This window comes from Aquarana catesbeiana, linkage group LG05 (genome assembly GCF_042186555.1).
Source record: "Aquarana catesbeiana isolate 2022-GZ linkage group LG05, ASM4218655v1, whole genome shotgun sequence".
NCBI lineage: Eukaryota > Metazoa > Chordata > Amphibia > Anura > Ranidae > Aquarana > Aquarana catesbeiana.
In genome coordinates, this window is record NC_133328.1 from 504,017,326 (window position 1) to 504,041,361 (window position 24,036).

Genomic DNA, 24,036 nt, shown 5'->3' on the forward strand with positions numbered 1-24,036 from the left:
TGCACTCATAACTCTTGTGGAGGGAATGCAATGAGTTGGAGGAGAGGAATGAAAATTCCGATGGCTTCCATTTATCTCTCCACTCATTCATGGGGAATATCCCGCTGTGTTATGGAGCTGTGGTCTGAACTGTTCGATGGCTGTCCACTCACTGTAACAAAGCCCCGCCTCCTAAACCGTGATAGACAGAACACTGGTCCAACTCCGGGAAATTGGACCAGTGGTCCTTCTATCACGGTCTAGGAGGCGGGGCTTTGTTACAGTGAGTTGACGGCCGCCGAACAGTTCAGACCCCAGCTCCATGACACAGTGGGAGATTCCCACTCTGTGTAATCAGGGTGCTGGTGAGGCTGCAGATGGCACAGTGAGGCTGTACTGATGGCACTGATGAGGCTGCAGATGGGCACAGTGAGGCTGCATTGATGGCACTGATGAGGCTGCAGATGGGCACAGTGAGGCTGCATTGATGGCACTGATGAGGCTGCAGATGGGGACAGTGAGGCTGCAGATGGGCACAGTGAGGCTGCATTGATGGCATAGTGAGGCTGCATTGATGTGCACTGATGAGGCTGAAATGGGCACAGTGAGGCTTCATTGATAGACACTGATCAGGCTTCAGATGGGCACAGTGAGGCTGCACTGATCTCTTGTATCATGTCTGCAGTCTCTGACCATCTCTTGTATCATCACAGTATTTCTTTTGAATAATCAAACTTATAACTTGCTGGAGGAAGATAGATATCACTTGAAGACAAACTTGCACTTTGTTTCAAGGAGGGGTCTGGGGAGGGGCCAGAGCCAGGGTGGGGCTGAAGGAGGGACCAGGGGTGGGTCTGAAGGGGGCCCCCATCAGGTAGGCTGTACAGGGCCCCGTGATTCCAACGGCCCCGTGATTTCTATCGGCGGCCCTGTTGGCGATTAACATAAGGGATTAATCCCCCTTCTAGATATCACCATATCCAACTTGGACAGTCACCACTCTGACTTAAAAGTATGTGTTACTTGTGGGATGAGCCATAAGGGTTAGCTGACCACAACGGACTACCAGAGAACAGCATACAGTCTTGTATCCACAACTGAACTGCATCACTGGCTACTTTATTTTCACTCTAGAATCAGCCATCATAGAGAGTTTATCACTGGCCAGAACTCTGCTTTCATCTTGTCTGAGATCCTGACAGTCTGGCTACCGAAGTGAGCTCAACCGCAGGTCACAAAACACTACTTAATAGTAGTATGAACCTTCTTCATCTCCAGATCCATTCGCTGTCCCTGGGCCTCTGCAAAGGATATTGCTTTTCTGCTGGCAGAATGGCACCGCTGGCTAATCTTATGAAGCCTGTTTGGCCAGCTGCTTTTGAGGCAGAGGTACCCTTTAAATGACTTAGTTGTTTGATTTGCTTAGTACCTGAGCATTATTGAATAGCGATCCACACAGAGTTAAAACATCCAGTTTTTGCTTCTGTTATGCCAACTTGCCACAGCAACTTCCTAGAAACAAGCTAAGGCTGACCCATCTGGCCAGTCTGATAAAGACTCCCTGGTCAACTGTTTCTGAGGTAGAGGTTGCCTTTAAATAAATGCAGCTGTTTGATTAGGCTTGGTGTGGGACCATTAGTGTTTATAGGCCTTCTCAGTCTCTGCCCATTTGCCACTGCCTCTGGCCTGCAACTTGGCATGCATTTTGGCCGACACACCAGCTACCACCAGTCCACTATCGCCCCCCGATGATTATTGTAGAGATTTCCTTGGTCTGCCTCTTCTGGCAGTTAAATACATAGTGGTTCCTTCAGGGCTAAAGAGGACCTGTCCCTGTTGCAGAAGCAGGTTGACTCTCCTCTTCCTGAGAAGTGGTGTTGGTGTTGAGGGCTGGAGAGATTTACAATCCATTATGCCCATAATGTGCACTCTTAAGATATAGAATATACCTACCTGCCCTCACCTTAACCTCCCTGGCGGTTTTCCCGAGTGTGGCTCGGGGTTAAAATTCAGTCCCATTAGCGGTAACCCCGAGCCACACTCGGGATCGCATTGCAGGATCCTGGGGCGGCGTTACTTACCTTGTCCCCGGGATCCTGCGATGTCACCCGCAGTGTCCGAGGGCTCCGTCCTCCTCCGAAGCCTCTCTGTGCCAGGCTCTGTTTCCTGCGAGCGGCGCAACGCACGGGGGCGGAGCCTGGCGGCAAATTAAAAAAAAAGTAAAAATCATAACACATACAGTACTGTAATCTTACAGATTACAGTACTGTATGAAATTATTTCACATCCCTTTTGTCCCCAGTGCTTTGTCCTATGCCCTGCATGCAGTTTTACATGATATACACTGTTCCTTCTGCCTGGAAACTGGAGATTGTCCATAGCAACCAAAAAGTGTCCCTTTACGTCAAAAGTGGCTTTAGACCAGCTAGAAAACAGCGATAGTAAATTAGAACACTTGCAGAATTGAGCGATAGTGAATTGTGGGGAAATTTATTTTATTACTATTTTTTTTTATTATTTATTTTTATTTTTAATAATTCTTTATTGGATTTTCAGAAAAAGGTACATACATGTCATGACCAAACCAATAGTATTAGCAGGAACAGATGTTCCATCTAGAAACAAGCTATTTTTACAGATAACAATGTGTAAAATAAAAGTAAACAGCAACATTTCAAATGGGTTGGCTGAAGCAGGTAGTCGAGTAAGGAGAGAATCTAGATGGAGAGGGGGGTGGGATGGGGAGGGGGAGAGAGGAATTGGGTTATAGGGAGTTGGGGGGGTATTATTTATTTTTATTTATTATATTATAATTTATGTTTTTGTGTTTCAAACTTTATCATACCCGGGATATCTACTAGACTCTGGTTTGGACAGATTTAAGTGTGTTATTGTTAAGATTTACAGACCTACAATATAAAACGCCAAATTTCCATGCAAAATAATTGTACCGCTTTCAGCACCTAAAATCCGAAATAATCATACCGCCAGGGAGGTTAATGAACATTGCTGGTCTCTAGGAAGACTGATTGCTACTGGCCCACAGATGAGCTGAAAGACTGGACCCATGCCTGGAAGTATTTGTTAAAAACCATCAGTAGTAACCACTACAAGCAGCAAACAACATATCCCTCTGCGGTGTACCACAAATAACAGAAGAAATTACACATTACTAACAGGTAAAGGACTAAGGAAATGTAACTAAGCAGATCCTGACTTTAATTTTAGCATCAAGGTCAGCATGTAAATGCATAGCAGTCATTAGTACAGTAGAGTCAATGTAATCACAGGTAAGCAGCACAGGTTAATAGTCATCAGACAATTAGCACTAGCAGGTTAAACCTACCTTAGACACATGTACCACAAAAGGTCCATACCGCAACCAAGCATTAATACACAGTAAGCCCAGCCTGCAGGGCCAAGCCCTGCGTTAATAGGAAAGGCTTAGCATCACCTGTTATAATCCTAAGCATTAGCAATACTGCAGACACAGACCACAACCTGTGAAGCATTAGTAAACAGAGTGGCACTATGGATGGCCAATAAGATTCACATGTGTGATATATGCTTTCTGTGTTGCAAGCTAACAGCATACCTGCAGACAATAAGTCAAGCCTGTAGGGCCAGGCCTTGATGAGTTAATAGGAAGGCTTCAGCCCAGCACAGCACACCTGCTATCAGCATTAGCAGTATTGAAGACACAAACGACTACTTGTGAGTCAATAGTAAACAGACAAACTATGGACAGGCCAGAAAAATTCACGTGTGACATATCCTTTCAGTGGTGCAAGTTAACAACATACTTGCAGCAAAAAACAGAAAAAGTCCAGCGTTCTGGATGTCAGGGAATCAGACTGCAACAGCCAAAAGTATAAAACTAAATAATTTATTGAAGGTAATGGGCAGTCCATATAACCAGTCCTGTGGATTCACAATGCTTTAAAAAGATCATTGAAAAACATGTGGTATAAAGACAAGCTGTCCATCGAGCAACAAGTGTCAAAAAGGGAGTCTCACCCCACTGCATACTCACAAGCTGTGACAGGATAGAGGGAGGGGGACCCGGGTGTGGAAGACACTCTGGAGACCCGCTGGATCCCCGCTGGACATGAGATGCGAGCCCTGATGGGATGACTCACCGGCTCCGGAATGCAGCTCCACGTGTACAGCAGCGAAAGACACAGCCGCTTGGCCGCGGGGAAGGAGAACCAAAGCTCCGTCTAACAGAGGGCGGTGACGTCAGTCCAGCTGGGAGGCCGTTCCAAGAAGGGAAGGACTCGGCATCACTGAAGAGAGCCGCTGAGATGGATGGTTAGCAACGGTAGTCCTCATCACTAGCTCCTCCCACGCATTACATCACAGACCATGTGACTTTCTCAAGGAGAAAGTCACGTGGTCTGTGATGTAACACGTTGGAGAAAGTCATGTGGTCTGTGACGTAACGCGTGGAAGAAAGTCAGGTGGTCTGTGACGTAACACGTGGGAGGAGCTAGTGACGAAGACTACCATTGCTAATCATCAGCACGGCAGCAGCGGTATTGAGGAGTCACACTCACAGCGGTTGATTGTTTTCATTGTGTGCCTTAACAACAACCAGGGATATGTGAGTGCATTACTTTTGAGCATTTACTTTATGCTATCCGTGATCATTGCGCAATGATGTATATTCTTTCATTTACATGAACTGAAAGTTGAAAGCGATGTAAAGCACAAGCAACATTTAAGAGTGGTCTAAGAAACAAACGGACTCACACTATTACTTGTAATTAGACACTATTAACTTTGTCTTTGGGGCATAGCTATTTGGATGCAATATTATTTTGGTTCTTTGTATTTTTGCATTTCCAGATGTTTTTAAAGCTTTCTGTAAAATTGTGTGTCCCTGTACTAAGTAATGATGACAGTCAAATGAATCGCCTTCCTTAACCTATTTGAAAATCAAAGTACTCTTTCATAAATGTACTGAATTATGGTATTGCAAAGTTCCACACCTTCCTTACTAGTCCCATGTCTTTCTTTCCACAGTACTGTTCTGGGTGTAAAACCTCACATCGCCATGATATACATATGGGGCAAGTGTAGGAACTCTTACTTCATCCTAACGGTAGGAGTAACATTTCATATACCTGCCCCAAAGTAATGAGTTGCGATCCTTTCTTAGTGATGGATAGGGATGAGCCGAACACCCCCCTGTTCGGTTCGCACCAGAACATGCGAACAGGAAAAAAATTCGTTCGAACACGCGAACACCGTTAAAGTCTATGGGACACGAACATGAATAATCAAAAGTGCTAATTTTAAAGGCTAATATGCAAGTTATTGTCAATAAAAGTGTTTGGGGACCTGGGTCCTGCCCCAGGGGACATGGATCAATGCAAAAAAAAGTTTTAAAAACGGCCGTTTTTTCAGGAGCAGTGATTTTAATAATGCTTAAAGTCAAACAATAAAAGTGTAATATCCCTTTAAATTTCATACCTGGGGGGTGTCTATAGTATGCCTGTAAAGGGGCGCATGTTTCCCGTGTTTAGAACAGTCTGACAGCAAAATGACATTTTGAAGGAAAAAACTCATTTAAAACTACCGCGGCTATTGCATTGCCGACAATACACATAGAAGTTCATTGATAAAAACGGCATGGGAATTCCCCACAGGGCAACCCCGAACCAAAATTAAAAAAAAAAATGATGTGGGAGTCCCCCTAAATTCCATACAAGGCCCTTCAGGTCTGGTATGGATATTAAGGGGAACCCCAGCCAAAATTTAAAAAAAAAATTGACGTGGGGTTCCCCCTAAATTCCATACCAGACCCTTCAGGTCTGGTATGGATTTTAAGGGGAACCCCGCGCCAAAAAAAAAAAAAAAAAAAACGGCGTGGGGTCCCCCTAAAAATCCATACCAGACCCTTATCCGAGCACGCAACCTGGCAGGCCGCAGGAAAAGAGGGGGGGACGAGAGTGCGGCCCCCCCCCCCTCCTGAACCGTACCAGGCCACATGCCCTCAACATTGGGAGGGTGCTTTGGGGTAGCCCCCCAAAGCACCTTGTCCCCATATTGATGAAGACAAGGGCCTCATCCCCACAACCGTGGCCGGTGGTTGTGGGGGTCTGCGGGCGGGGGGCTTATCGGAATCTGGAAGCCCCCTTTACCAAGGGGACCCCCAGATCCCGGCCCCCCCCCTGTGTGAAATGGTAAGGGGTTACTTACCCCTACCATTTCACTAAAAAACTGTCAAAAATGTTAAAAATGACAAGAGACAGTTTTTGACAATTCCTTTATTTAAATGCTTCTTCTTTCTTCCTTCATCTTCTTCTTCTTCTGGTTCTTCTGGCTCTTCTGGTTCTTCCTCCGGCGTTCTCGTCCAGCATCTCCTCCGCGGCGTCTTCTATCTTCTTCTCCTCGGGCCGCTCCGCACCCATGGCATGAGGGGGGAGGCTCCCGCTCTTCTCTTCATCTTCTTCTTCATCTTCATCTTCTTCTTCATCTTCTTCTTCTTCTTCTCTTCTTCATCTCTTCTTCCTTCTTCATTTCTTCTGCGGGCCGCTCCGCATCCATGCATGGAGGGAGGCTCCCGCTGTGTGACGGCGTCTCTTCGTCTGACGGTTCTTAAATAACGGGGGGCGGGGCCACCCGGTGACCCCGCCCCCCTCTGACGCACGGGACATGACGGGACTTCCCTGTGGCATTCCCCGTGACGTCACAGGGAAGTCCCGTCAATTCACCGTGCGTCAGAGGGGGGCGGGGTCACCGGATGGCCCCGCCCCCCGTTATTTAAGAACCGTCAGACGAAGAGATGCCGTCACACAGCGGGAGCCTCCCTCCATGCATGGATGCGGAGCGGCCCGCAGAAGAAATGAAGAAGGAAGAAGAGATGAAGAAGAGAAGAAGAAGAAGAAGATGAAGAAGAAGATGAAGATGAAGAAGAAGATGAAGAGAAGAGCGGGAGCCTCCCCCCTCATGCCATGGGTGCGGAGCGGCCCGAGGAGAAGAAGATAGAAGACGCCGCGGAGGAGATGCTGGACGAGAACGCCGGAGGAAGAACCAGAAGAGCCAGAAGAACCAGAAGAAGAAGAAGATGAAGGAAGAAAGAAGAAGCATTTAAATAAAGGAATTGTCAAAAACTGTCTCTTGTCATTTTTAACATTTTTGACAGTTTTTTAGTGAAATGGTAGGGGTAAGTAACCCCTTACCATTTCACACAGGGGGGGGGCCGGGATCTGGGGGTCCCCTTGGTAAAGGGGGCTTCCAGATTCCGATAAGCCCCCCGCCCGCAGACCCCCACAACCACCGGCCACGGTTGTGGGGATGAGGCCCTTGTCTTCATCAACATGGGGACAAGGTGCTTTGGGGGGCTACCCCAAAGCACCCTCCCAATGTTGAGGGCATGTGGCCTGGTACGGTTCAGGAGGGGGGGGGGGCCGCACTCTCGTCCCCCCCTCTTTTCCTGCGGCCTGCCAGGTTGCGTGCTCGGATAAGGGTCTGGTATGGATTTTTAGGGGGACCCCACGCCGTTTTTTTTTTTTGGCGCGGGGTTCCCCTTAAAATCCATACCAGACCTGAAGGGTCTGGTATGGAATTTAGGGGGAACCCCACGTCAATTTTTTTTTTTAATTTTGGCTGGGGTTCCCCTTAATATCCATACCAGACCCGAAGGGCCTTGTATGGAATTTAGGGGGACCCCCACATCATTTTTTTTTTTTTATTTTGGTTCGGGGTTGCCCTGTGGGGAATTCCCATGCCGTTTTTATCAATGAACTTCTATGTGTATTGTCGGCAATGCAATAGCCGCGGGTAGTTTTAAATGAGTTTTTTCCTTCCAAATGTCATTTTGCTGTCAGACTGTTCTAAACACAGGAAACATGCGCCCCTTTACAGGCATACTATAGACACCCCCCAGGTACGAAATTTAAAGGGATATTACACTTTTATTGTTTGACTTTAAGCATTAATAAAATCACTGCTCCTGAAAAAACGTCCGTTTTTAAAACTTTTTTTTGCATTGATCCATGTCCCCTGGGGCAGGACCCGGGTCCCCAAACACTTTTTATGACAATAACTTGCATATAAGCCTTTAAAATTAGCACTTTTGATTTCTCCCATAGACTTTTAAAGGGTGTTCCGCGGCATTCGAATTTGCCGCGAACACCCCAAATTGTTCGCTGTTCGGCGAACTTGCGAACAGCCAATGTTCGAGTAGAACATGAGTTCGACTCGAACTCGAAGCTCATCCCTAGTGATGGACAACATGGGGATGATGGATGTGTAGCTTAGTTTTATATGCTCCACTATTATTTTTATATACAGTATATTCTAGTAAAGGAATCCTTTTTAAATCTATAAATGGCAAATCTGCCAAATGGGATAATTTTATTACAACTGGAATGTCAGAAATCTTAAAAACAGTGAGATCTGTCTTTAAGGCTGGGTTCACACTGGAGAAAGCAGCGGCTCACAGCAGGAGCCCGGATCGTCTCCATTCACCGGTTCAGGTCCAATTCCAGCCCCAATTTTTGGCTGAATTCAGACCTGAAACAGACCAAAAGACGCAGAGAGCTCCTGTGCAATTCGTACTGGCGCCGCTGCAGAGATGTATGAACTGGCTCCATAGAGAGTCAGTCACAATCTCCTGCTATGCGAATCGGAGGCAGAGAAATCCACAATAGCGTGAACCCAGCCTAATATTCCCACCTCTGTCTCCCATCCACCTTTGCATTTTCCAGCTCTACCTGTTGATTTTTCCAGAATATAAAATAACCTAAAAAGAAAAAAATCCAACAGAGATAGTTGGGCCGCCTCATACTGGCACGGCAGGTGTGCATACCCAGGAACCCATAAATAGAATCCAAAGATGTATGAACAATTGTCAGATGTTTAAAGCTACTTTCACACTAGGGAGGGGGGGCGTTTGCGGTAAAACACGGCTAGATTTAGCGGGGCTTTACTGCTGTTATAACGGCGCTTTTCGGCCGCTAGCGGGGTGCTTTAACCCCCCGATATCGCCGAATAAAGGGTTAAAAGTGCCCGTAAAACGCTGCTGTGCTTTGCAGGCGCTTCGGCAGCGCTGCCCATTGATTTCAATGGCAGGAGCGGTGTATACATCGCTCATCCATGACCCCAAAGATGCTGCTTGCACTACTTTTTTTTCCTGTCCTGCAAGCGCACCACCCCAGTGTGAAAACACTTGGGCTTTTACACTAGAGTGGCTTGAGAGTCGCTTTTCAGGCGCTATCTTTAGCGCAAAAATGCCTGAAACGCAACCCAGTGTGAAACTGAAATATTGATTCTGAGTAAACTAGCCCTTTAAAGAAAGAAAAAAAAAATAAAGAAACACAACTTTATATATATATTTTTTTATTATTGCAATAAAGTCCCAATCAACAGCATATGCAAAATTATTCAATAACCACTTATTTTTTTACTTGCTTTTCTATTTTCATTTAATGCAGCTGTCAAGTTGGTGAAAAGGATGAGACAAGCAATTCTTGAAAATACATATATAAACCAAACATTTAAAAATAGTCATGAAAACATATCTATTAACCGCTTGCAAAGAGTACAATCAAATGAAAGTGAAGTCTTTCTATAAATGCATGTTACAAGTACAATGTACTAACTACCTCGGCTGTCCAACAGGCCCAGAGAACCACACATTAGAAACACCACTACAGGTTTTGAAAATTCTTCATTAAAAGAAAGACATCTGCGCTGGTATTTAACCTGTTACTTGCGAGGAAGTCATTTTATGATGCTGACTTAAGCAATAGAACAGTAATAGGTTGAAGGTAAATATAGCAGCTATGTATCAGTTTAAAGAAAACAACACACACTATAGAAAGCATGACTAACTGAAACTACATTTATAAGATTTTTTTTCCCCATCTTTCTAAAATGTTTATAGGATTTTGTTTGTAATATAATTCTTTACCCACAGAAGGGTGGAACTAAGTTTATTTGTATTCAAAATTAGCACTATAGGTGTTTGAAATGGGTATTTACATTTAAAATGTTTCAATATATTCCCATAATGTTTATTGTAATTTTGAGTATCGGTACGAAAGCTATCTTTTATATTGTCAAAATTGATTATGTGTTGGGCTATCAACTTTTTTTTTTTTTTTTTTTTTTAGCTGGTGATACTATTCTAAGGGAATGTTTGATATTTGTGCCCAAGCAAAAGAGAAAGTCAACATAGTTGGTATTTGGTATGTAACAATTCCAGAGATTCTCTGGTTACAGGAGATATAAAATGTTTCTACTGGAAGGGTTGTGCTGTGATATACAGCTCATCGTCAACTTGCTGGGACAGCAGAGAATTGTGTTAAAGCTCAACTGAAGTCTCAACCGTTTTCCTCTCCTTATAGTTCTGTAGTACTATGTGTTATGTCCTCTCCTTATAGTTCTGTAGTACTATGTGTTATGATTTGTAATTTATTTTTACTTGGAAATGCCTTCAAATACCTTTTTCTTTTAGTGGAAATGTGTTTCCCAACCTCCCACTTCACTACTGCTCTATGCTGCTATACAATTAAGTACTGTCCATACCCCTCATTGTCTTTATGCATAAACATTTGTCCATAAAAACTGGATTATACTAAGTTTAAAAATAATAATAAATATATATATATATATATATATATATATATATATATATATATAAATATATAAATATAAGAATCCACTGGTGTAAAACAAAAAAACACAGTCCAAAAAATATAAAAAGTAACTTGAACCTGGATAAACAATATCTCTTGGTGAAAAATTAGGTGAATTCCACACGTGCTTCCCTCTCGGTTCCACACTCACCAGAAAGATGTACCCCTGCAGGGGTAAAGCGCATTCAAGCAGGGTCGTCTCTGGTCTCGTCTGATGGTATCTCCTGCTCCACGATGGGTCTGGTCATTGGGTACACTCACAAATGGGTGGATGGAAAGAAATGCTCCTCATAGTGTGAATCCATAAAAATGTATTTTATTCAAATAAAAATGTCAAAAATCTTACTTTTAATAGTGCTGCAGGGTTAGTACAAATACCACAGCAAAAGATCTGCGGCTGCTTCTGATGACATCTGTATGACGAAACACGTAAAGCTTGGAGCACCATCACATTACTTGCAGTCTGCGAAACGCAAGGCATCCCAGATCTATTGCTATGGTATTGCATTGACCCTGCAGCACTATTAAAAGTGTGATTTTTATAACTTTGATTTCAATAAAATTCGTTTTTATGGATTCACGCTATGAGGAGCATTTCTTTCCATCCACCCATATGTAAGTGTGCCTAATGACCCGACCCACCGTGGAGGAGGAGATACCAGACAAGAGACCAGAGATGACCCTGTGACCCTGTTTGAATGAACTTTACCCCTGCAGGGGTACATCTTTCTAGTGTGTGTGGAAATATTGTTTATCCAGAACAAGTCACTTTGGACGTTATATATATATATAATATATATATATATATATATATATATATATATTAGTATAATCCAGTTTTTATGGACACTTTTTGCACAATAAGCACACTGAGCACTTTAAATGTGTATTTTTTGGTTTATGGAACTTTTTATCTTTTTATTAGCCATCCATGTTTGCAAATGTTATATTGAACACGATTTAACGCTAATAATGTTTGTGTGATTTCAAGAGACACATTATTAGATGTTTTTTTTTTCCAACTTTTTTAACACAACCACTAATTCGATTTAGGCAGCGCCATTTTACCCCCCCTTTCCTTGCATGGTAATATGTTACCATGCACTGTGGGGTGCTGGTGGACAAGTTAACCACTTGACCCCCGGAAGATTTACCCCCTTTAACCAGGCCGCTTTTTGCGATGCGGCACGTCGTTACTTTAACTGACAATTGTGCAGTCATGCAACACTGTACCCAAATTCAATTTTTGTCATTTTTTTCCCACAAATAGAGCTTTTGTTTGGTGGTATTTGATTACCACTGTGTTTTAATTTTTTGTGCTATAAACAACAAAAAAAAAAAAAAAAATCACATTTCTTTAGAAATTTGGGCCAATATGTATTCTGCTATATGTTTTTGGTAAAGAAAAAAATACCAAGAAGCGTATATTACTTGGTTCATGCAAACGCTATAGCGTCTACACTGGAATTTTAAATGTTTTTATACTAGTAATGGCAGCAATCAGCGACTTATAGCAGGACTGCAATATTACGGCGGGCAATTGGACACTAACACTTTTTGGGGACCAGTGACACTATTACAGTGATCAGTGCTCAAAATATGCACTATCACTGTACTAGTGACACTGGCAGGGAATGCGTTAAACATCTAGGGTGATCAAAGGGTTAACTGTTTGCTTGCCAGAATTTTATTGTACAACATAAGTGTGGTGCTTTTACTAAGGGAAGAGATGGATTTTAGTTCCTGCTAAAAACTCTGCCTTGTTTATCTCCGTTCTAAGCCTCTGCCCGACGATCTGCGAGTGTCGGCAGACATCAAGGGCCCAGCATTCGCAGATTGGCTTCTGCTGTAAATAATCACAACAGAAGTTTACCGCCGGTGGCGCGCGCACTCCTGTAGGTGGAAGTGCAGCACTATGATTGTGCGCACAGCTGCTGCCCTGTAGCAGTAACAATGCTATAGCGTGGTCAGCAAGTGGTTAAAATAATTGGCACTGCAAGGTGTTAGTGCACATAGCTTGCATTACAGCAATGCACCACAATGGTGTGAATGGGACCCTCAGGAAAAAAGGGGCAGATCTATTCAAGTCACTTAACCTCATAAACACGATGAGAATATTAGATGAATGATCGCTCACTTTTTTTTTTTTATGCCAGTCTCATGTCGAAAATAAGGTTACTTAAGTTACGAAGATTCTCGTATGACAGAATACAACTTCATAAGTGATGTAATGTGTTGTATTGTAATGTAATGTATTGTTTTGTTTCTGGTTATCCAATTTTTTTCGGCCGATCACTGTACAGATTAAACTAATATCGTACATTCTGGTATCGTATGAGAAAAATTTGTGTTTGTCTTTTCGGATAATTTTGCATGAACTGTTGTGATCGGCTCTCAAAATCTGTGTACCAATGATCAGATTATCATAAGATTGCTTCAAAAGCGGTATTTTTTGTCCGATTTTCTGATCATGTGTACTACTAGGCTTTACTGTGCACTGGACAGACTGGTCAAACTCTGGTGCTGTACAGTCACATTTAGAGACACTGTGCAACAGCTATAATATAAGTAGAGGTAATACTATGAAAATGGAGATTGTCTATACAATTTCTGTCCATCAAAACATCTATTTCTGGGACTTCAATTAGGCTTTAATTCTAGATGTAATACATTGACTAAGCACTTGTTACAAATGATCCAGTGGCATGAATACATTCAGATTTATCCGTTCTATTCTATCTGAATTCACAAAGCATTGTTGTACTTTTAAAGTGTCTTCTCTTTGTGAATGCTGATTACACAGGAAGATATGTTTTCTTCTATGCATTGGCAAAATGTGCCCAACTAATAAAACATTTCTAGTGGGCTGGAGAATAGTGAATATTCTGTATTCATCAGATGCAAGTTCAAAACAGTCTGTTAGTAAACTTAAAAAAGTTTTTGCCACTAATGATAGATCAAGGTGTTAATGTGTAGGTAATACACCAAGTATGAGTAAGCATGTATTTCTTATATATGAACACAAAAGAAAGTGAATTTCTCCTGAGAGTTAGTAAAGCTTGCTCTTTTTTTTTTTTGCAGCCAACTAATACAAACATTTTTAGTATGCTTGTGTCTAGCAATTATGCCAGTTCACACTCAGCATTATCCTTAATGTGCGCATTAAATGTATCCACATTCAATAACAATTCTACTGAATTGTACTCTTTTTAATTGCATTTTTCTCAGGAACTGTAGTATAGAATGGCATATCAGTACTTAATTCCTAGTCATGATTATTTATGTCACAATTTATTCTGTAACAGACTGCTGCTGAACAAAACAAGCCTACTTAGGGAGTTTAGACTCTCTTGATCCTTGACGAGCTGAGTAGAGTATATCATGGAACACTGCTGTACCAGCACCTCGAATAGAAACAAGTAGAAAACATTTTATAATTAGCTGCAGAACTTGTATAAGCCTTCTGGAGCCCATTCCCATTTCTGTACCTTACAGACATTTAAAACTGCACTGAAAGGGTGGGATCAAAGTCTTTGTTTTAAATGGTGCAGGTTAGTGCAGTCTAGTTTCCTAAATCCTGCATGCTTAAGTGCATTTAACTGCAAATGTGCCTTAATAGGGGAAAAGAAGCCCATGTACAACATGTTTTATAAGTATTTTGAAGTTTACAGGGCCACTTGCTTCTTTTCCATAAAAAGAAAAAAAAAAAAGACACAAAGTAAACATGCATATCACATGCAATTGGCCTAAAATGATGCACTCTAATGGAAGAAAAAAGTGCATCACAAATTACAAAAACAATACAAATGCATGCATTTTATGTATAGAAGTGTGAATGGGCCTTTGTGTAGTAAGATACAAGCATTTTTCCTTTGCCTGGTGATTAGGGAGGCAGAAGAGCTTTTGTATCCATTTTTTATACCCTACCCCTTTTGTTTTTCAGAAACAAAACAGAAGTATGATTGATCTATGCTTTCACAGAAACTACGTAACTCAGCACGTTCCTTTTACTGAAGGACTGACAATACATACTTGGAAGAAATGTATTAAAAACGCTGCCCGGTAATGTCATGTGGAATAGGTGTGCTGTTTTAGCTCAGAGGCTAAGTTAATATTACTTTGTAACTTCAGTTATAAACTCTCTCTCTCAGAAAACTGTACAGTTAGGTTTAAAAAGTCACGTTGTAGAAATCGAAAATATGGTCAACTGGCTTTCTTCAGAAGATTGAAAAGCTGTATTTTTTACAAGCAATTTGTTGTACTCAGACATACTTTCCCACTTTCCACGTCTCTGTGAATGACTGAATGCTGCTGTCTCTCACACTGCCAGTCTAATGTGCTAAAGTGTAAAGCAAAGAAAAGTGCATCTCTGTGTACTTCAAGCCCCCACTCATGTGTGGGGAAAATTCGTGAAATTGAAAAAATACATCTTATCATCATATGAGTGGATGCTTGAGGTGAATACAGGTTCACTTTAACTTGATTCACAGCGAAGTAAATCAGGCACTTTAGGAGAATGACAGCTCAGGTGATTAGAGGGAATAAATGTCTAGGTGCATCTGAAAGATAAAGATCGTCACTTATTTGAATGATGTGATGAAAATAAGCAGAGGATTTACAATAAATTTAGAGCATATTTATTGAAAAATGTCACAGACACATTTTCAAACCTTAAGACCACGTGACAGCACAAGTTAATGAAATTTCTGCTAAAACCTTTCCTTTACACTGGTACAATGAGCCAACAAAAATAGGTATTCCAATATGATCTGTTCTCTTAAATAGCCTTTACTAAAATAACAATTACTCAAGTCTGTGGCATTTCTACTCTATAGATGACCTTGCTGCAACTCCTGCAGTTGATGTGACATTGTGCTTGGCTTTTCAGCACAACTTCTCATATCACCTGCTGAAGCGAGTTCTTTATAATGTTCATGTAAGAAGTCCACTGGAAGATAAGTGATAAAAGTCTCCTATGCCCTCTATTGGACTTTTAAATGGAAACTATATACAGTTTACTTAAGAAGGGGGCATCAGAGGCTCAGCTGAAAAGCCAAGCTTAGCCTGTCACAAATGTTCCTACATTAATTATGAGACCCTGCTAATAAGGTCAGAGGACTAGAAGCATACCAAGAGGAATTGAAAGTTAATCCTCCTTTAAGGAACCCACTAATGGTATACAACAAAAATCAGTAGTGCAAAAAAACTGTAAGTATACTACATGGCCAAAAGTTTGTAGATGCCTGACCATCACACTTGGTGAACATCACATTCCAAAACCATGGCTATAATGGCCTCCACTCTTCTCTGAAGCCATCTGTGAGGTCAAGCACGGATGATGAATGTAAAGACCTGGTTCGAATTGGCATTCCAATTCATCTGAAAGATGTTCAGTAGGATTGTGCGCAGGCCACTTGAGATTCGCCACACTAAACTCATATCTTTATGGACCTGGCTTTGTGCAAAGTCATGCTAGAACAGAAAAAGGTCTTCCCCAAACTGGTACTACAAGGCAGGATATGCACATATGCTTAAATATTTTGGCATGCTGTAGCATTAACAGTACCCCTCACAGGAAACAGCTTATCTCAATAATTTGGAGGGGTATCCACATTCTTATACATATAGCTATTCATAAACTTTTTGCCATATAGTATATGTCAATATAGTGGTCTGCTTACTCTGTTTTCACAGCAACAGTGACAAATCCTCAGATCATTAAACTCAGATAAGTCAAGACATTTTTGTAAAAGATTACACCAAGCGAATGAGGCCTTTGCTATTCACAACTTGCTTCATGGTGCATTACCGCTCGTTGAATTACAAACTACTGCAGTAACTGCAGAAAATGCAGTTGTGTTTCACATTATAGAGTTTAATGATGACCAAACCTGAACAGATATTTATAATGGATATTAAACACATGCTGTGTCCAGTTCCATTACCTACAAAACCAGCCTCATAGTATTTTGTTCCAGAGGGAATCCAACTGGCTCCATCCAGTGTCTAAAATTACTTTCATGTCCTCTTTTTTTATGGAACATTAGGCCTATATCAAAAAATTTTTTTTTTACTTAACATACATTTTCTCTTACTTGATAGAAACATTAAAAAAAAACAGCCAGATGGAATATCAGGAAAATGTAACTGTAATGGAGCACAGTGAAATGTCTACTGAAAGCTCCCTTAATTACAGCAAACAACTAATATTTTACCACTATAAAACAGGATATTCATAGATATCCAGTGAAGAGTTCAACAAATTGGTTTTACAGAACATACACAGAACTGATTACTTTAGAGAAGATTGTAACTAGCAACAATTTCTTCAAAAGGCAGCATGATTTCCTGACACCTGACACCTTCAACGCTTTTAACAATCACACAGTTTTTGTGGCATCCACAAAATTTTATTGTGCTAATCTATTACACTTGCTTTCAACTGTGATATATAAAGAAATGTTTAAAAAGTGAAACAGAATGGAATGTTTCAATGTGACTGAAGCATCTTCGATGGCTGTATAAGCCAACTGCTATTCACTTGGACCTGTCTGAAGTGTGTTTTGTCCTGTATCTCGAAGTTCTTTCCAAATTGCAAGCTATGCTACAAAGGGATAACTTGCTACACTAAAAATGTGTGTATACTGTATCTGAAAATGTAGAGAAAATAGAGAAATTCTACAAAAAAAAAAAAAAAAAAGCTGCATGGAGTCTAGACAGTTTTAGGTGTCCACTGAAACTGTCACTAAAAGGTTTAACTGCCAAATAGTTTATTAACAAATGCTACATTTTCAAGAAAGAAATGAAATCAGCAGGCATAAAAGTTTTAGTTTCACATACATCATTTCTCTCTGTAGTAGGTCAAGTATGCCTTTAAAGATTCAGGGAGAGGTAAGCTTAGAATTTTCTCTCGAAGAAGATTTGGTGGCGGTTCCTCGGCTTTCATCACCTCATTATGATCCTTCTCTTCTTCTTTACTGTCCTCGTCAATCTTTTCATCATCGTCGCTATCTAAGGCTTGGGGAATAAGTTGGTTTCCTACAAATACATAGGTGTTTATGCGGCGTCTGCGGCACCGCCTTCTTTTTCGTTTTGGGGGTGCCTTTGGAGGTATACCTTTGGCCTGCATCTCCTCATTTATGCAGTTTCTAAGTGTGCGACGAATATAGATGCGGGCCAAATCCTGAAGGCTCCTGACATTACACGCGGCTGTTTAAAAGAAATTAAATTATGCTTACAGTAGAAAGTCATTCATTTTGCCACATTGTTTCATATACCAGACAATACCACCATAATTGTGAAGGTTCACAGTTAAACCATACATTATTATTTAAAAATAAAGACCATCCAAAACTGAAATTAAATGAAATTAGCGAAGTTTAGGGCGATTAGGGCACATGGTAATATATTCTTCTGTGAGACATCCCAAGGTGATCTTAAAGTGGTATTAAAGTTCGTCTTTTTTTTTTTTCTTTTTTAAAAACACATGTCATGCTTACCTGCTCTGTGCGATGGTTTTGCACAAAGCAGCCCTGATCCTCTCTTCTTGGGTCCCCTGTCGGTGCTCCTGGCTCCTCCCCCTTGACCAGCCCCATAGCAAGCGGGCTCTCAAGCCCTTCTCTATGTATCCATAATTAACAGAGCTGCAGCTCAGCCCTGTCCCCCGCTCTCTCCTCAAAGTGACTGCTCCCAATGGCTCCCGCTGTTGCCTCAGCCAATGAGGAGAGGGAGTCTCGGGACAGCCAAGGCTCTCATGCACATTGCTGGATCAAGAGACAGCTCAGGTGACTATTAGGGGGGCTGTGGGGGGGGCAGCACACAGAAGTTTTTTTTACCTTCATGCATAGAATGAAAAACCTTCAGACTTTACAGCCACAAATACATAAAGTTTCTCCATCACTTGAGTACAGTATCTCACAAAAGTGAGTACAACCCTCAAATTTTTGTAAATATTTTATTATATCTTTTCATGTGACAACACTGAAGAAATAACACTTTGCTACAATGTAAAGTAGGGAGTGTACAGCTTGTATAACAGTGTAAATTTGCTGTCCCCTCAAAATAACTCAACACACAGCCATTAATGTCTAAACCGCTGGCAACAAAAGTGAGTACACCACTAAGTGAAAATGTCCAAATTGGGCCCAATTAGCCATTTTCCCTCCCCGGTGTCATGTGACTCGTTAGTGTTACAAGGTCTCAGGTGTGAACGGGGAACAGGTGTGTTAAATTTGGTGTTATCGCTCTCACTCTCTCATACTGGTCACTGGAAGTTCAACATGGCACCTCATGGCAAAGAACTGTCTGATGATCTGAAAAAAAGAATTGTTGCTCTACATAAAGATGGCCGAGGCTATAAGAAGATTGCCAAGACCCTGAAACTGAGCTGCAACACAGTGGCCAAGACCATACAGCGGTTTAACAGGTCAGGTTCCACTCAGAACAGGTCTTGCCATGGTCGACAAAAGAAGTTGAGTGCACGTGCCCAGGGTCATATCCAGAGGTTGTCTTTGAGAAATAGATGTATGAGTGCTGCCAGCATTGCTGCTGAGTTTGAAGGGGTGGGGAGTCAGCCTGTCAGCGCTCAGATCATATGCCGCACACTGCATCAAATTGGTCTGCATGGCTGTTGGCCCAGAAGGAACTCTAAAGATGATGCACAAGAAAGCCCGCAAACAGTTTGCTGAAGACAAGCAAAGGACATGGATTACTGGAACCATGTCCTGTGGTCTGATGAGACCAAGATAAACTTATTTGGTTCAGATGGTGTCAAGCATGTGTGGCAGCAACTAGGTGAGGAGTATAAAGACAAGTGCATCTTGCCTACAGCCAAGCATGGGAGTGGGAGTGTCATGGTCTGGGGCTGCATGAGTGCTGCCGACACTGGAGAGCTACAGCTCATTGAGGGAACCATGAATGCCAACATGTACTGCGACATACTGAAGCAGAGCATGATCCCCTCCCTTCAGAGACTGGGCCGCAGGGCAGTATTCCAACATAATAACGACCCCAAACACACCTCCAAGACGACCACTGCCTTGTTAAAGAAGCTGAGGGTAAAGGTGATGGACTGGCCAAGCATGTCTCCAGACCTAAGCCCTATTGAGCATCTGTGAGGCATACTCAAATGGAAGGTGGAGGAGCGCAAGGTCTCCAACATCCACCAGCTCCGTGACGTTGTCATGTAGGAGTGGAAGAGAGCTCCAGTGGCAACATGTGAAACTCTGGTGAACTCCATGCCCAAGAGGGTTAAGGCAGTGCTGGAAAATACTGGTGGCCACACAAAATATCGACACTTTGGGACCAATTTGGACATTTCCACTTAGGGGTATACTCACTTTTGTTGCCAGTGGTTTAGACATTAATGGCTGTGTGTTGAGTTATTTTGAGGGAACAGCAAATTTACACTGTTATACAAGCTGTACACTCACTACTTTACATTGCAGCAAAGTGAAATTTTCTCAGTGTTGTCACATGAAAAGATATAATGAAATATTTACAAAAATGTGAGGGGTGTACTAACATTTGTGAGATACTGTATATAATTCATATTAGAAATCAGCAGGTAACCAATTCCTAAAGAACCATACTCCTTAAAACATAGGCGGTTAGTAAATATAGTTCGTATGGTGGCTCTTTTGTGTTCATTTTATTTCTTTTTATTCTATTTCCTCTTTTTTCATAATTTGTGTCAGATTATTGTAATTTTGTTTTTATATTATTTATTCCCATATGCATATTTATCTGTATTATGCAACTATCAATCACCGGGTTAAAGTGATTCTAAAGTCTTGGGGTTTTTTTCTATAAAAATAACAAACATGTTATACTTACCTGCTCTGTGCAATAGATTTGCAAAGAGCAGCCCAGATCCTCCTCTTCTTGGGTCCCTCTTCTGTGCTCCTGGCTCCTCCTTACTGTTGAGTGCCCCCACGGCAAGCAGCTTGCTATGGGGGCACCCGAGCCAAGTCACAGCTTCCTGTGTCCATTCAGACACAAAGCCATGGCCCCAGCCAGCCCCCTCTCTCTCCTGATTGGCTAGCCGACTCTGACTGACAGCAGTGGGAGCTAATGGCGCCACTGCTGTGTCTCAGCCAATCAGGAGGGAGTCTCGGCCGGACTAGACACTCGTGGACATTGCTGGACACATATGAGGGTCAGGTAAGTATTAGGGGGGCCGCTGCACACAGAAGGCTTTTTATCTTAATGCATTAAGATAAAAAAAACCTTCTGACTCTACAAACCCTTTAACAATCTGGCCATTGCTGGGCATTATGGTCCGCCACTACCCTGTTGCGTTGCTTTCTGCATCACTTCCAGTTGGTGGCATCATGTCTGCCCGACCATGCGTTCCATTGGAACCAGGAAGCACAGCCTACCTTCAGCGTGCCGGACACTTGGGACCCAGTTACCTTCTGGGCGTTTAGAATTTTAGACTAAATCGCTCTGTAAATTAAGATAATTAATACTTTCAAACTAGCACACCAATATGGCAGAAGAAGTTGCAAAATCAACCATTTGGAGGGAACCATCCACAGCTAAGAAGAGAAAGACAATCACCACAGACAGGAAGATAATGGTGCTGCTAGCGTGGGTTAAAGATAAAGACAGCAATTGTTGCATGGGACATAGGGTAACCTCAGTTATATGACCTTTTAAATCTTTTAATTGCTAAGAGATGTTTGGCAAACTGTGCAACATACGGTGCAACCCGTAACATTTAGTCTGTTTTAAAAATTACATCTGTATTTATTGTATGCCTGCCAATGATAAAATTGTTCTATATACCAAGTTTTTGATGAAAGAAATGTATGTTTTAAAATGAGCAAGGCTACTTTCAAACTGAGGCGGGCGTCTGCGGTAAAGTGGCGCTATATTTAGCTTTACCGTCGTTTTAGCAGCGATATTCGGCCGATAGCGGGGCGATTTTAACCCCCGCTAGCGGGGGCGAAAAAGGGTTAAAACCGCCCGCAGCTCCGCTGCCCTATTGTTTTCAATGGGAAGGGGCGCTTTAGGAGCGGTGTATACACCGCTCCTACAGCGCTGCAAAGATGCGGCTTGCAGGACTTTTTTGACCGTCCTGCAAGCGCACCGCTCCAGTGTAAAAAGCCCTCGAGCTTTCACACTGGAGACACGGGAGAGGCGCTATACAGGCGCTATTTTTAGCACTGTAGCGCCTGTAAAGTGCATCAATGTGAAAGTAGCCTAAGTGATTTGATCAATAAGGTGTAAATTTTATTCAAAATAGACAATAGGTCTTGCTGAAAAATCTAATTCCAAATAAATATTTTTTTTTGCTGTGTCAAACAATTTAAACTGTCAAACAACTGAATTCAGGATAGACTGATCTTTCTCATTACACACATAGCCAACATTAAAGTGACTAATCACAGACAACATATAGTTAAACAGCGATTATAACAAGCATGACCAAACAATTCCACCCTACCTCATACATATCTGTATTAAGTATTCACCTTGTGGGCATACGATAAATGCTAATTAATTTAGTGAGGACTTGCCCAGGCCAAAAATTGGCATATGTCAGGTTCCTGTACCTTTGAGCACAGTTAAATCAGAGCTGCAGTTTCCCAAAAGAATTAAAAATTCAATTATGGAAGAACAGAATATCTACCATATTTATTGGTGTATAACACGCACCTTAATTTTAAGAGTGAAGTTTTAGGAAAAAAACTTACATTTTAAATAAAGAATTTTGAAGCAAAATAAGGGTCAGTGCCCATCTGCAGCCTCGCCATTTCCCATCAGTGCAGCCTGATCAGTGCCCATCATTGCAGCCTTGCCCATCATTGCAGCCTGATTAGTGCCCATCTGCAGCATGATCAGTGCCCATCTGCAGCCTTGCCCTTCATTGCAGCATGATCAGTGCCCATCTGCAGTCTTGCCCCTCTTTGCCACATGACCAATGACCATCTGCAGTCTTGCCCCTTTTTGCAACATGATCAGTGCCCATCTGCAGTCTTGTCCCTCTTTGCATCATGATCAGTGCACATCTGAAGCCTTGTTATTGCCAAAATAAACAGAGCCGGATCTCCTGTGTACTCGGCTCGGCTTGCAGTCCCTACGCTTGGCCTGGCTCCTATGATGGACATAACACCGGTCCAGTGGTGGGACGTCAATGCTAGGAGGCGTGACTGTGAGCAGAGCCGAGTACACAGGAGATGCGGCTCTGTCTATTTCGGCGGCGCTTGTTCCCTCCTTCCCCTCTGATGCAGCCATTCGGCGTATAACACGCACACGCAATTTCCCCCTGATTTTAAGAGGGAAAAATTGCATGTTATATGCCGATAAATACGGTAATTAGTTTCTTTGGTGTTTAGAACTGTGTTTTGGACTGTATAACCCTGTATATTAGGATAAGTAATAATTTCAAACTAGCAATCAATCATTATGTAAATACTTACGTAGTCTCACAGTCTCAGGTTTGTGGTTGTCGTTTTTGCTTGGTTGCATTAGGGGAGCAAATGAAACCGCTAAAATGTTTTTACTTTCCCATGTGTTTTGCCCTGTTCTCTGGATCTGAGTAAGCTATAAAAAGATAGAGAAAACATGTAGTTCTTCAGCTATACATAAGCCCACACATGTTTAATAACAATAAACTGAATTAAAAAAATAATAAATATATCAAGCAGATAGACTTTCAGTTTGCACATTTTAATTTTCACATTACTTCAATACATCATGACCTAGGTCAACGCTCCAAAATTTCACATTTGTAGGTTCTGGGCAAATTCTGGCACTGTTCACTGCCCCTTACCTTAAAGTGGATGTAAACCTTCACATATACCCAGTGAAGTGAACAGCCTCAGATGATACACAGAGATGAAACAAATCTCCCTACATACGTTTTACATGTATATCTGCTGTCTTCAGCTTTATACTGTTTAGAAAGTGCAGTGTGTTAGACATTTTTCTTCCTGTTTCAGAAGTGGTAGTGGAGTAGTCTGGGAATACACTGTATGTGAGCTGATTGGAAAGGCACACCCCCCTCCACATAGGCAGGGGAGTGAAGAAACTTGCAAAGCTGTGCTGTGAATAGACCAGCTCTCTGCTTATCTGTCTCTAAGTTACCTCCCCGACACAAAATTCCCATGGTTTACATCCACTGCCTACCAGGGCGATTTTGATGTTTCAAATATAATGTTAAAATCTGCATTTTTTGGCTAGAAAATGACTTAGAACCATCAAACATTATATATTTTCTGAAGGCAGAGGCCCTGGAGAATAAAACAGTGGCAGTTGCAATTTTTTATGTCATAAGATATTTGTGCAACCATTCAAATGCAAATTTGTAGGAAAAAATACACTTGAATGTTCATGCAAATAAAATCAAATTTTGTTTTTGGAAAAATCTTAAATATGATGCTGTACTGCGTGAATAGATCCC

At 41.9% G+C, this 24,036-nt stretch overlaps 1 protein-coding gene across 5 annotated transcripts in view; it reads right to left on the minus strand.

Moving 5' to 3' along the window:
• Nucleotides 1–10,022: 10,022 nt before the first annotated feature.
• Nucleotides 10,023–24,036, minus strand: part of PCMTD1 (protein-L-isoaspartate (D-aspartate) O-methyltransferase domain containing 1) — a 128,145-nt gene continuing 114,131 nt past the window's right edge. For all 5 annotated transcript variants that reach the window (XM_073631578.1, XM_073631582.1, XM_073631581.1 and 2 more), the window contains 2 exons: nt 23,054–23,177; nt 10,023–17,837 (listed from right to left, as the gene is read on the minus strand). In XM_073631578.1, the coding sequence (XP_073487679.1) occupies nt 17,470–17,837; nt 23,054–23,177 (492 nt within the window). In that variant the 3' untranslated portion in view covers nt 10,023–17,469. The remainder of the gene's footprint in view (nt 17,838–23,053; nt 23,178–24,036) is intronic.